Here is a 13,755-nt window from a genome sequence, read left to right on the forward strand (position 1 = left end):
AGTGCGTAGTGTCTGTAATCCTATTTTGACAACTCATACTCACGACGTACCAAACCCATCACTACAACAAGACGTGGCTTTTGTATAGATATCAAACATAATTTCTATTTTATGCAAAGATCTAACCTTGGTTGGTTCGGTTATTTCAAAAGCTTGCCTACAAAATTCTCAAGTTGGTGTTTGTAATGAAAGGGCGAGGCTACGACAGCCGGGAAGTGGAACCCTGACTGACTTTAGATCTAGAGAAAACTAAAATTTTGGCTAGAAAACTCCCCAGATACGGCGCCAAATTGTTTGACTAAAAAGCATTAGGCCTTTTTGTTAAACTAATTAAATAAAAAGATTTGGGGCAGATCCTAGCCAAAGATAATTTATTCTAGATCTGAGATAGATGATAGGAATGAACAAGCATAACTGAACATAAATTTGATTACAACAGCGATTGAATCTCACAATGTAAGAACTAGATAATTGCTCCAATAATATCAAATGATAATGAAGAATACATAAAAGAAAAGAATCACCATGCTTAAACAAGACCGTCATCCGTACATTTGATAAAATTGAATTACATATGCATACCGAGATTCTAAGCTCTTATCTCCTTTCTCGGTAAGGAGCCTGAGGTTAGGGAGCATCCTAATCTTTTTAGGAATGTATATGTTGTTGTATGTGTTTGGGGGGGGGGGGGTATGTTGTTGTATGTGTGCCCCCCCCCTATGTCACATTTTCTCGTGATATTTATACCAAACACTTTCCTTACCCAGCGGTCCTTAACCGGAAAACCTAAATTCTTGAAATATCTTGTAGAATATTCCTCTAAAATATCTAAGTGTTGGACTGGCCGTTCGGACCGAATTGAGTGCTCGACCCTGACCGTAGCTAAATCACTTGCCGGCATATCGCTTCCTATACACGACTTCGGCTTGATTGCTTCTTGATCGCTCTTCCTTAAGTAGAATTCCTTTGATCAGATTTTGACCCATACAATATATATACTTGCGTTTCCGTGGTTAGTCACAAATTTTCATCGACAAACACGTTTTAGAAAAATCCGGAAAAAAAGTTCAGAAAAATCATGGACAAACAGGTAAAAGAGATAGGATTTTGCTCAGTCAGTTTCCGGTTCAATCTTTATTTAAATAGACAACAAGCAGAGCTAATTTGCCGATTTAATTCTCATTCATTTCATAAGCAAATTCAACTATTCTGAAATGAGCAATAGCCTACCACAAAATAAAGCAGAGCAAAAGTCAAGCTCATGTCAAGATTAATTAAGATGAAAGTTATTTCCCATGCAATCATCACGACAGCTTATTCTTGTCTAAATAATCTTTCCTTTTCTTGGCATAATTCTTGGAATGAAAATCAAGGAAGAGTGCCAAAAGGGAAGCATTGAAAACTGCATTGAAGCACCATCCTCGGATCCCGGAGCAACCCGACCCGGTAAAGTGATAGTACAACATCAAACCCGAAATCAAGAAGCTGAACACAAACTGGATAATTTGAAAGTCAGTGACCAATCTCTTCCACCATGGCCGTACTCCTAAGGTACACAGAAAATAATAAGCGTACATTAGCACATGAACAGAAGCATTAGTAACAAGCGCCACAGGAAACAGAGTCTGAGAAGAAGAAAGCCACAAATAACACATGACAACCACCACCGCATGATGGTACACGTGGAGGAACGACAGCCGTCTAATTCGAGACCCACTTAGAATGATCAAAAGGGTGTCCAAAAACTCAAGAATCTTGGAGAAGTAAAAAATGTAAGCCCAGAAAAAGACAGGTCCACGTGGAGGAGTGTGATTGGCTGGGAAGCATATGACCCAAGTCCAGTCAATTTTCGGCATTTGGTGGAAGGCTGAGAGGGAGCAGCCGACGGCCATGATAAGGGAGAGAAGGCAGAGGATAAGGTTGTGGACGGCGGAGATGAGGCGGAGGGCGGCGGGGGAGAGTGGAGGGAGAAGAGGGAAATTGTGGAAAGAGAAAGTAAGAGTGAGGTAAGTGAGGACTGTGAGTGTGAGGAAAAGTGGTGATGCACCGAATGTGGAACCTTCTTTCCATTGGAAGTTGGTGATAATTGGATGAGTAACTAGCCAATAGTGAATAGTGGAGTAGAGAGCTTCCATTTCGCCGCCGAACGCCGGCGATAATGGAGGTGACGGAGCTCTGAGGTTATCTTATCTATTTCGAAGCTGAGATGATAACGAGATAATACTACAGAGGTGATTCCCATATCCGGCAAGTCAACTTGGAATATGACTTGTTGTCTTTTCGATAGGGATTGTGAGGCATCTTAAGCGACACGTCATCCCTTCAAACAAACGGACATGGGCACATCGCTTCATTTTCTTTTTCCTTTTTCGCCAATTATGGTACCCAAAATTTTAAAAAAATTGAACCACACCCAACAACTCACTTTTTTACTAGGGAAAAACTTATTACTACCTCCGTCCCATTTATGCGGCAGTTTTTCGGTGAAGATCAAGTTTTCTAAAGAATATTTTTAACAGTTATGATCTCATATAAATTATATAGAGTGATAAATTATTTTTTAAGGATAAAATAAATTTAAAGTAAAATAATATTTAAATATAAAGAAATACTTAAATATAGAAAAAGATATTAATAATTTTTTTTTTTGAACAAACTAAAAAGGAAAAAATTTCACATAAAATGAGATAGATGAAGTACATGTTTACATCAAAGCAATGAACAACATATAAATAATTACTTCGTTAGTGTATTTCTTCAATATATTAGTTTTTTTTTTTCAAACTTCAATATATTAGTTTAGTTCGTTTCACTTTTACTCATCCCTGTTTTTCTATTTTCTCATCTGCTTTAGGCAAAAGGGATCGTGTTGGGAAGAATGGTAAACTTTTTGCAAGCCAATTATGCATTGTACTCGGCCTTCATAATTACCACGCATCTTAATATTTTGGATATATTCAAACTAACTAAAATTTGATGTTTCACCAGCACTGTAGTATTAAATATTACACTTAGGCCCCGTTTGGCCATGAGTTTTGCCAAAATAAATTTGTGATTTATTTTCAAAACTCATGTTTGGTCATAAATTTTGCCCACATTTTGGCCAAATCCCAAACCCCAAAATCAGCTAATCAGCTATTGAGCTGATTTTGGCCAAAATCCCAAACTTGGGAATTATATACTCCATCCGTTCCAATTTATGTAAACCTGTTTGACTGGGCACGGAGTTTAAGAAAAAATGAAGACTTTTAAAATTTGTGGTCCTAAACAAATCAAAAAGGGGGCCCAGGGTATTTGTGTGGTTATAAAAGCTTCTCATTAAGGGTACAATTGTAAGTTTAAGCTAAATTGTTACCAAATTTAAAAAGGGGTCATTCTTTTTAGAACGGACCAAAAAGGAAATAGGTTCACGTAAACTGGAACAGAGGGAGTACATGTTTTTCCAAAATAATGTTGAGAGATATGTTTTGAAAACGTATGTCCAAATACATTTTCAACTTCAAACCAAACTTCACTCAAATCAGATTTTTCAAAATAAATTAGGATCTATGGTCAAACGCTAGCTTAAAAGTGATGGAACAAGTAGGCTCACGTTAATAGAAATATCAAACAGAACAGAATAATTACGACAGAAAAGATTAAAAGCTTTAAAGCTGTCACTCCTTCTGTGGAAGTTTGTACATCTTTGTTGGATTCGAATAGGAAAAAAATAACAAAAAAGAAATGAAAAAGGCCTAAGTTTTCTCGATCTCTGCCTAACAAGTAAACGTACTCATAATAGAGCTCTAGTGCATGACACTACCAGCGAGAAAAAGAAAGTAGATAAGGTGTAGCCATGAAACTATAAGCATCTGAAAAAAATGATTGATCAGCAATATACCTACAACCTAGCCATTGAAAAGATTTGTAAACTTCAATCTTAAATCTTGTTATAAAAATCTAGAAAGTAATGAGGAAACAACTGAGATGCAGCTTTCCCAGCATCCTGGAACAGTTGAATCACTTCCAGCTGTAATGGTCATAACTGAACTTGCATCTCAGCTTCTTTAGAGCAAAAATCCTCATCCAAGACTCAGGTTTGCAAAAAGTGAGCAGCTGATGGCCTACTATATCAACCAACTAGGCTCGACTTGCTACCTTTTTCTTGACTACTCTTTTTCTCCGAGCCTTGGGAGCTGCTGGTGTTTCACCCTCGGTCGTTGAGTTACTCTGACCCTGTTTGATACCAAGAAGCCCAAGCCCGGAAACAATCGCATTCTTGGATATGAACCACTTTGACGATGACTGCTCGAGACCTTCAGTAGGCCGACTGTACGCCTTCAATACATCATCTGAATGAGCCAATGGATCCACCTCCACACCAAGCCAAGCTAGTCTTGATGTCTCTCCTACTTGAACATTCAAGGCTCTGCGTAACAATTAAAAAAAATTATAGTGCTGGAAAAGATCAAATCAAATAAACACCAATACTATTACAAGATCAACGATATGCACAAATATATCCTGAACTCTAATCCAAGATATTGCATATAATTTCATCTAGTCTTGGGATACAGATGGTAATCTTCCTTTTACAGAGACAGAAATTGTTCTTAAAACTGCAGTCATTAAGTACTGCATAAGAACTCAAAAAATACTATAGACCTGACAGAAGTGCAAGTTATAACCGAAAAGGACCACAACCAACTTTTTACTCATAGGGGTAATCATCTTTTGTATCAATATTAGAAAAGGAAGGCAATAGATAAGGGGAAAAAAACTAATTTTCTGAGTAAACTACCAACACATGAAATTGACTTTGATAAAACTGCGGTTTGCAAAATGCAAATGCTATCATCTATTTGTCCAGCTAAATACCTCATGGCAGTGCTGAAGAAGAGAGCCACCCCAATAACATCAAAGTAACTAATTACAGCTCTGTCAAATCCATTCAACAGCTGGTAACGCAGGTTTGCATAAACACCAAGGAAGGCCCCATAACCAAGTGCATTACTGCTCACAGATGGGATACTCACTGATAACCTGGTGAATGGTAGAAAGAAGCCATCAGCAATGACAGACTTTACATTTCCCTTAAATGAAAATTAAGATCCAACTGAAAACTTAAATGGAGAAATTAAATGGCCCATATGCCAAAAATGCTTACCTTCCCTCCTTTTTACTGGCAAGAAGATTTGATAGACCCCCTTGCACGGCTCCTGCACTGAGTCCAACCATACACAACTCTGCAGCCTTATAGAAAAAAGAATGAATTCTCTTCTGCAAGTCAAATTCTCTTAAAGGATAACTCTTTTCAAAGATATTGTTCGGAAGCTTCTGTAATGTGTTCTGCAAATCGAAGCGGAATGTATTCCCATAGGAATGACAAGGAGCAAGCGTCCAAACAACAGCAGCATTGCAAGCCGTTACAGTTAGAACGTTAAGAAGTGCAAGATCCCACTCCTGTTTAATCCTAGATCAGAGTAAAACAAAACATGTGCACTAAGTCAATCCTCTTGCAGTGAGTTTTATTAGCCATTAACATTTCTGAACAAGACAAGGTTGCCCAAGGTGGGGTGGCTTGAAGAAAGCCGTCAATCCCCACCCCCCACCCCCAAATAAAAAAAATTAACCAATAGAACATTAAAAGAAAAGAAAAAAAGAAGGGAAAAAAAAAGTACCTTTCCTTACGGTTTTTGATCTCCCACCACACTGAGCAACCAATTGTAGTTGCCTGCTCCAGAAGCAGCTTGTATACAAATGCCGGATCTGCGATCTTCCTGTCACAGAAAGACGATCCAGAAAAAAAATAAGGAAACTGGAAATGCCGGCTTCAATATGTGGTAAAAGCTTGAGTACTCCAGACATGGTTTAGACAGCAAAATATTAGACAACATTTAAAATCTGAAAAGCTTAGATGACATAGCCTAAGGTGTCAAACTGCTCCATGGATTTACAAAGCATTAAAGTTTGGACTGACATAGCCAGAGCAACTCCCATCCTGCAGAGTTTTATATCTTATAGGTTTTGCTGGTTTGATTTGACCTTCGTCGAAAATTGGTGCTATCAATTTCCTTTCAAGTTTTTGGACGAAAAAACAAGACTGCTGCTCCTTCATCAGCAGATCAAACACAATCCTGCCAGCTCATCACATGTCATAATAGAAATCCCATAACAAAAGCACATTTTGGCTGGCAGAATTATGAAGAAAGAAAGTTCCTTTTGGCACTTTGCCTTCTTTGGTTCACTACTGCAGTAGCAGCTCTTTCATTGAATGCGTGGAAAAGGGTGAGGAACTTGTGATTTAGGTCACAGGTTCGAGTTCTGCGCCATGCGAACTAAACCTGATATTTAAGTGGAGCGGTGTAGCGAGGCGGGCCCATTATGCCCAAGTTTCGTAGGCTGCGGGTGGTCCTAAAGGCCGGCCACAGACGGATTTCTCGGACATAAAAAAAGCTCTGCTTCATTCAAAGATCTTTCACGATCTCGAACAAGCCTGGCAAACCCTGGCAGCTGAGTGCCCAGGAAATGGTATTTGGTTGATATCTTTTTCACCCCTCCATTTGATTCATTTCATTAATTCTTCTAAGTACATTCAGAGAGTCTTTATATCTCGTTCATTTAGCGGCCAGTTAGAGAAAGGAATTGACCTTCATGAAAATGCTTGTGAAGCTAACAACACCACAAGGCTTTGAAAGTAAGAAACGTACTTTTAAAAAGTTATTATTATACATAGGGGGTAGGGATAGGGGAAGGGGAAATAGGGGAGGGGATTACAAAGTGGGGAATCGAACCCTTACCAACAAGGTGGAAGTTCGGATAACTAACCAACTGAGCTACTAAGAATCTAAGATCCCCACTTAAGAAAAGTACTTGAAGATGCAAGATATTTGACATGATCTTCATTTAAACAGACAAAATAACTACTCTGATCAGCAATGATATTTCTGACATGCCATTACATACTATTATCTAGCAGACAGGCTTTTGTCCAAATAATTGCCCTGGGGTGTTTTGAGTACTGTAATAATGATATATTACCTGCCAATGAATGCCCTGGATAATCCTGGAGGGAGTAACCGAGAAATAGATCTCTCCATGGTGGGCCTAGCATTCATAGCAAGAAATTTCACCATTTGGGCAGAGCTGACTAATCCCTGCATGAACAAGCAGAAACTAAAGTTAGATATAGAAATAACGCAACCAAATAAAACTACTCAGTAGAGTAATTTACCATTTCATAGGCTTGCCGGAGTCCAGCTGGTAAATCCATCATTGTCTTCTGCCACTCGTTCAGCACGGCATCAACAAATTTACGATCAAACAACTGGGCAACATGGAAAAATTATGAGTGACATGATACTGTACAATAAACCCTGTAGAATAAACCCAGAATTAAGTAGAAACAGTTCACTTGCAGAGGCCTCTTACCTCCTGCAGTATCATTCGCCTCCTAAAGAGTCCACCGTCATCTCCCTCATCACCATCATCAAAATCATCGAAGTAATCATCATCATCACCACCATCGTCACCTCCATCACCACCACCATGATTTAGATTCTTTCCCATATTTCCACCTCCTCCGCCAGTTGAAAGCTGTGATGTGGCCAAGTTATTAGCAAATTTGCTCAATCAAGTGTTTATTAAATAGTACTAGCACAAGGTTAACAATGAAGCTTAAGATCATGAGAGAGAGACCGCATCGTTCTCAACATAGTTGGATTAGAATGCTATATGTTATATAGCAGCAGAAGCGACACTCCACACCATCTACACCCAACTAAGAAGTACATTCAAGAAGAACGCTATATCTTCTCTCATCTTTTTTTTTTCACTTTTCCATTTCATTGAAAAGAAAAGATGCTTAAAACAGAAAAACAAATAGCAACAAGATGCCTTTGGTAAAGGCATACGACACATCTCGAATCTAGTAAGCAACTTCAGAATTATTTATTCTTGGACGCATTGCCATTTTAGGCAGAGTTAATTTTAACAAACTTTGCATTTTATTTTTGCTATTTGTCAGAGCTGGCCAGACCTTTGTCAATCAATTGCGAATAGCAATTGAAATCGCACACAGAAAAACTCTTCACACCCAGTCTCCAGCATAACACGTGGGGAGAACAGAAACATCTATACAGCTATTCTTTCTATACACATAGCAGTGTCTCTACACCTCCTTCAACCTTTGTTAGCAATATACTAAATTACGACTTAAGTATGAAGATAACAGTGGTAATACAAGAAAATTTCCCCCTCTATTTTTATGGCTGAGTGTCAGCCAGTCAAATCTTGAATATCAACTTAATTTTGGTAAACATGCCTAAATGATAGAAAGAGCCTTCTCTTGTTATGAGAATAATATAAAATGATAAATGACGAACCTAGGACAAAGCTATATCAATCAATTGATCGATCAATCAATCAACACAGCCTCAAAATCCAAGCTAGTTGGAAATGTCCAAAACGCTAGAACTTGCTAAATTCCAGGCATTTAAGTTTTTGACATTAACTTCAGCTTAAAAAGAACCTCACTGACTCTAACGTTAAAAATCTTATTTTAGGCAGAGCTTTTTCAACTATGACTATATTATTTCTACCTCCAATTTTAGGAATGAGCTGGAGCTACAAATTTGGGGGAAAAACCCGGAAATTAAGGGGGAAAACGCAACAAACCTCAGGGCTAGACCTGGTCTGCTTCTGCTGGGTCAAATCAAGCTTCGATTTTTCCAACGTAGTCGCACCAAACGCACCGTATTTTCCTCCCTTCATTACCGGAGCGTACATAGCCGAAGAAGACGACGACGAAGACGCCGGAGAATCGATAGAAGGTGAAGCTTGAAAGCAGCGTTCCAAGGCGGCAATAGGGTCGCCATCGACCGCCGGAGACGCCGTAGCCTTGATGATAACACCGTTGGTTTTACGAACTTTTCCAGCGAAAAGAGAAGGGCGGCAGAGTGAAGGGGGCAATAAGGGTTTTGAAGATAAGTTGGGTTTAGAAGAAGGGATGATTTGGGTATTGATAGGCATGATTTGTGCTGTTTGGAATACTGAATGAGACATTTTCTTCTCTTTTTTTCAAACTTTTTCTTGTTTGGATAGGAAGAAAATTTAAGTAAAGATTTTCTTCATAGAGGAATGGAACTCTCTGAGAGAGCAGAGCAGAGTACAGAGGTTGAGGGAAAGAGAAAGGAAAGGGTGAGGTTTGAAGATGAAGGGGAGAAAATTAGCCGACTACGCGACAAACCCAATCCACTGCGTATGATTAACTCCTCCGCCTTCACCCTTTGCTTTTTCCTCTTAAACCCCAAACTCCAAATGCTAAATCAACTTATTTAAAGTTACTTGCCTTTTTTTTTCTTTCTTTTTTTCTTTTTTTGTGGTTGGTGGGCTAAGGGGAGGTAGGCTAAGGAGAGGGGATGGCCAGGATTTTCTTTATTCAATAAAAGTACTAAAAATAATAAATAAGTCCTAATTTAACACGATTCATATTAAATTGATTCACGTATGATGAGCAGTGGTTCCATCTTCTCTTGAATTTTGATATAGATGCTATTTGTGAAATGTTACAAAATTATTGTCTACCGTAAAAAATTAAAAATTAGAGAAAAGCAAAATTGGCAAGCGGTAAGCTCAAAAAAAAAAAAATTAATTGATATGTGTTATAAAATAATAAAAGAAGAAGAATATTGCACAGAAAAGTAGGGAGAGAATTCTTATTGATTTGGGATGAATTACAATGGAATAGAACCCATCTGTTTATAGGGCAAAAACGACTTAGCCACCAAGTAACAAAACCTAAAATCTCTATAAAATATAGACATTCACCTTAAATACAATTCTATTTATAACACTCCCCCTTAAATGTCTATTCAACAGATAATGTGCCTTGTTAAAACCTTAACTAAAATAAAACCCTGTGGGAAAAAATTCTAGTAAAGGAAAAAGAGTACACATATCTAACAATACGTCTTTTGTTTGCCTCGTTAAAAACCTTGCAAGGAAAACCCAGTGGGACAAAACCTTGTAAGAAAAAAAAGAGTACCACGCATATTAACTCCCCCTGATGAGAACATCAATTCATATATTTGAGTCTTTGCATTCCAATCTTGTGCACCATCTTCAAAGGATCGTTGGTAGAGATTCGATAAACAAATCAGTCATATCAACTTGTATGAATATGTTTCACCTTGATAAATATGTAATGTCTTCATATAATGTCGTGGAATGACTTTTTCAATATCTCCATAGAGGTAAAAAATTTCTCTATCACATTATTATGCTTATAGTTATAGCAATATACATATGTGCATAAATTGCACTTATGATATGGTACTTCAGAACCAAGAATTGTATATGCTTTAAGCGATTTCGAATCCTTCAGGGATTGTCATATAAGTTAAGTCATATAAGCCATATAAATAGAGTTCAGATGCATATCAAGTTTCCATGTCATGCTGGACATATAAGATAGATAAAAGTGATTGCACACTCTGTTGACTTTATACTTTCAAATATTTGAACTACATGTTCAAAACTACATGTCTTTCATATGAAACCAATTCTATTCGAATTGTGTCTTTTTCATTTGACCAATATTTTTGTGGCTGTATTCGACAGACATAAGATCCTCATCTATACTTAGTGCTATCATAGATGTCATCGACAAACATGTTATATCAGTTTCGACCTCCTTTCTTTCATAAAGCCATAACACAAAAATCTCTTCATTCATATTTCAGGTACCTGAACCTCTCCTGAGATTTTATGAAGTATTATGTCATGTGATCTTCTAGATCACTTGCCTCCTTTTTATGATCATTTTGATCATTTGCTCATCTTCTTTATGAAGAATTTTGTTTGAAGCCGATTTGTCTATATGATTTAAGCATACCATAGACTTTGTCCTTATAGGACTTATTCTAATATGAACATTTACAGTAAGAATATAGTTACTTTCTTTGGTCAGCAAATGCGTATGGCATTACTGTTACATCCCATAGTTTTTGTACGTGAAAGTACGCCATAAATAAATTGATGAAAGCTCGGAAAGGAGATGTTACATCCCGCATTTTTTTATGTTAAAGTTTCGTCGTAAGTTAATCGACGTAAGTTTGGGAATGAGATTATTTTGGAATTATAAGTATTATGCTATTTCAAACAAGTGATAAGTAAATTCGGGAAGGTGAGAGGGTAAGCGAATCGAAGGAAATGAGTTTTCGTCGAAGTTTGGCATTTTGAGAAAAAAATACGGTCCAAGCTATAATACCATGTATTTATGGATCAGTGCCATACAAGGTACCACATGACCATGATAGTAAAGTGTATAAAGTGTGTTAAAAGTGAGTAGTACTTTAAATAATTTGGAATAATTTTTAATTATGTGGATAATTAGTTAATTATTGGTTAGTAAGAGATTAATAAATTATCTATTAATTAGAATTGGATAAGTTTGAGGGATCTTACCTTTAACGTGGCAGCCCATGAATTTGTTAATAAAAGCCACTAAGTGACACAAGATATAGAAAGGTGTTACATTATTAGAGCATGACAAGGATTAACATTTCTTTAGCCTTCTACACGTGAATTGCCAAAATACATTCACCTTAATAATGCAAGATATTGTTTTCTTACCCCCCACCCCCCCACCCCCCTTTAAGATTAGAAGATGAAGCATCACGTTGCAAAGAGATTGCATGCGTGATTTGCAATGATCGGATCAACAACGTGAGATTTTGCAAATTTAAGGAAGTACGGTGCAATCTTTCTCAAGAATATCATGCGGATTTTTCCCTACTTCGATCTGCCGTTACATGTTTTGACGCAATTAACGTGTGTTAGAGGAATTGTCAAGAGAATCGATTCAGGTATGTTAAGTCTATCCCTTCTTTCTTTTTGGCATGATCTACACGACACAAACGGAACGAGCAAATGCACAACTTTCAAAAATTACACTATTCGTAGAAATGCTAGAGATGCGTATATTCTTGTTTTCCCATAAGTCTTATTATTCTATCGTCTGTTCACGGGTCACAGAAAATATGTAAGTTGATAAAGTCTATTTCATGATATTAATCAGAGGCATAATGGTCTTATGACACCCCGAAAGATTTTATTGACGTACTTATCATGCGTTGCATTCATTTACACGACCCATGAACAGGTGGCGTTATATACACATATATAGGTATATCTATGTATATGGGATATGGGAAAAGGTTACGGCGTTATATACGCACCACCACCTGATAAGCTGGTATATGTTTGATGATTTTGCTCACAGTGGCCGAGATGATATGATGGGATGCCCTCAGAGGCTTGATGATGTTATGAATACATGTACCTATGCACGACATAACATTCATACGCATATGCATGACACTATAAGCATTTTATGATTTACAGAGTTATCCAGACTTACAGTTTGAGTCATTTACTCCATGTTTCTTCCATGTCTTTTATATACTTATTTATGTGCCTTACATACTCAGTACATTATTCGTACTGACGTCCCATTTGCCTGGGGACGTCGCGTTTCATGCCCGCAGCTCCCGATAGACAGGTCGAGAGTCCTCCAAGTAGGCTATCAGCTCAGCGGAAGGTGTTGGTGCGCTCCATTTGCTCCGGAGTTGCTTATGTGGTCAGTATGATCAGGACATGTATTAATTAGTATGGCGGGGCCCTGTCCCAACCTTTATAATATTTATGTACTCTTAGAGGCTTGTAGACATATGTCGTGTACATGGAAGATTGTACGGTCCTGTCGGCCTATGTTTAGTGTACAAGTGATCATTTTGGCCTTATAGGCCAGTATGTCATATGTATAAGTTTGTATTCCCTCATGCTTTACTTTGGTTCAGTTACCTATGATAGAATGTTACGAAAGATACGTTACTTTGGTACTCAGTTGAGTAAGGTACCGGGTGCCCATCGCGGCCCATCGGTTTGGATCGTGACAGAAGTAGTATCAGAGTAGTTCTGTCCTAGGGAGTCTACAAGTCGTGTCTAGTAGAGTCTTGTTTATGGGTGTGTCGTGCACCACACTTATAAGCAGGAGGCTATAGGGAATTTAGGACTATCACTCTTTCTTCTTTCTCTAGATCGTGTGGTAGAGCTCAGTTGTAAGAATTCAATTTCCTAAACTCTATCTTATTTATAATACGACGATGCCTACATCTAGAAAGACGGTTGGTAAGGGATATAGTTGTGGAAGAGTTGAGTCAAAGGAACTCAATTTTTGCATCATGCTTATGATGGATAAAGATGAGCAGCAAATCATGTGTATACTAAGATGTGTAAGCTTCTTGATAATGATACTTAAGGCAAGAATATCTATCGACCCCTAGGGTGAAAGGCAATGAGTGATTCGGAAGATAGATACAAGTTTCAACAAGTAAGAGAAGCAAGATGAAGAAGGGTACGAGGCGCCTAGTTAGTGAAGATTATCAGTATTTACAATTCAGGCAGAGGAATATAAGCCTTTTTACCTTTCAACAATAACAGAGGTCTGTACAATTGGCCACACCCATCTCTTTTATGCCCTATGGGGGATAACAGAAGTAGTATAAGAGAAGGACGAATATCAGGATCCGGCTAGGGTTAGAGTAACCCAAAATGGTGAATGGATTGTTTGTGTTAGTTGACATTTCCGAAGGATATTACAAAGGTGCTAATAGATCTCCTTGTGAGACACCCAGATGGTGCACTCTAAAATAGTACAGCTAGATATGAGTACTACAAAAATAGGCACCGGAAGCCTTAAAGGGATAAATATTA

General features: G+C 37.8%; 2 protein-coding genes across 2 annotated transcripts; both read right to left on the reverse strand.

Annotated features, from left to right (window-relative positions):
* LOC109223660 (putative elongation of fatty acids protein DDB_G0272012) lies at window positions 1,156-2,300 on the reverse strand. Its single transcript, XM_019388055.1, has one exon. It carries the CDS (start codon window positions 2,133-2,135, stop codon window positions 1,305-1,307), a length of 831 nt encoding a protein of 276 aa, XP_019243600.1. The 5' UTR covers window positions 2,136-2,300; the 3' UTR covers window positions 1,156-1,304.
* Window positions 3,624-9,297, reverse strand: LOC109223669 (protein RETICULATA-RELATED 1, chloroplastic-like). The gene is made up of 8 exons (XM_019388067.1): window positions 8,656-9,297; window positions 7,411-7,575; window positions 7,214-7,306; window positions 7,021-7,136; window positions 5,661-5,759; window positions 5,147-5,452; window positions 4,858-5,022; window positions 3,624-4,408 (listed from the first exon to the last, which is right to left on the reverse strand). Exons 1-8 carry the CDS (start codon window positions 9,040-9,042, stop codon window positions 4,120-4,122), a joined length of 1,620 nt encoding a protein of 539 aa, XP_019243612.1. The 5' UTR covers window positions 9,043-9,297; the 3' UTR covers window positions 3,624-4,119.

This window comes from Nicotiana attenuata, chromosome 1, assembly GCF_001879085.1.
Source record: "Nicotiana attenuata strain UT chromosome 1, NIATTr2, whole genome shotgun sequence".
Lineage (NCBI taxonomy): Eukaryota > Viridiplantae > Streptophyta > Magnoliopsida > Solanales > Solanaceae > Nicotiana > Nicotiana attenuata.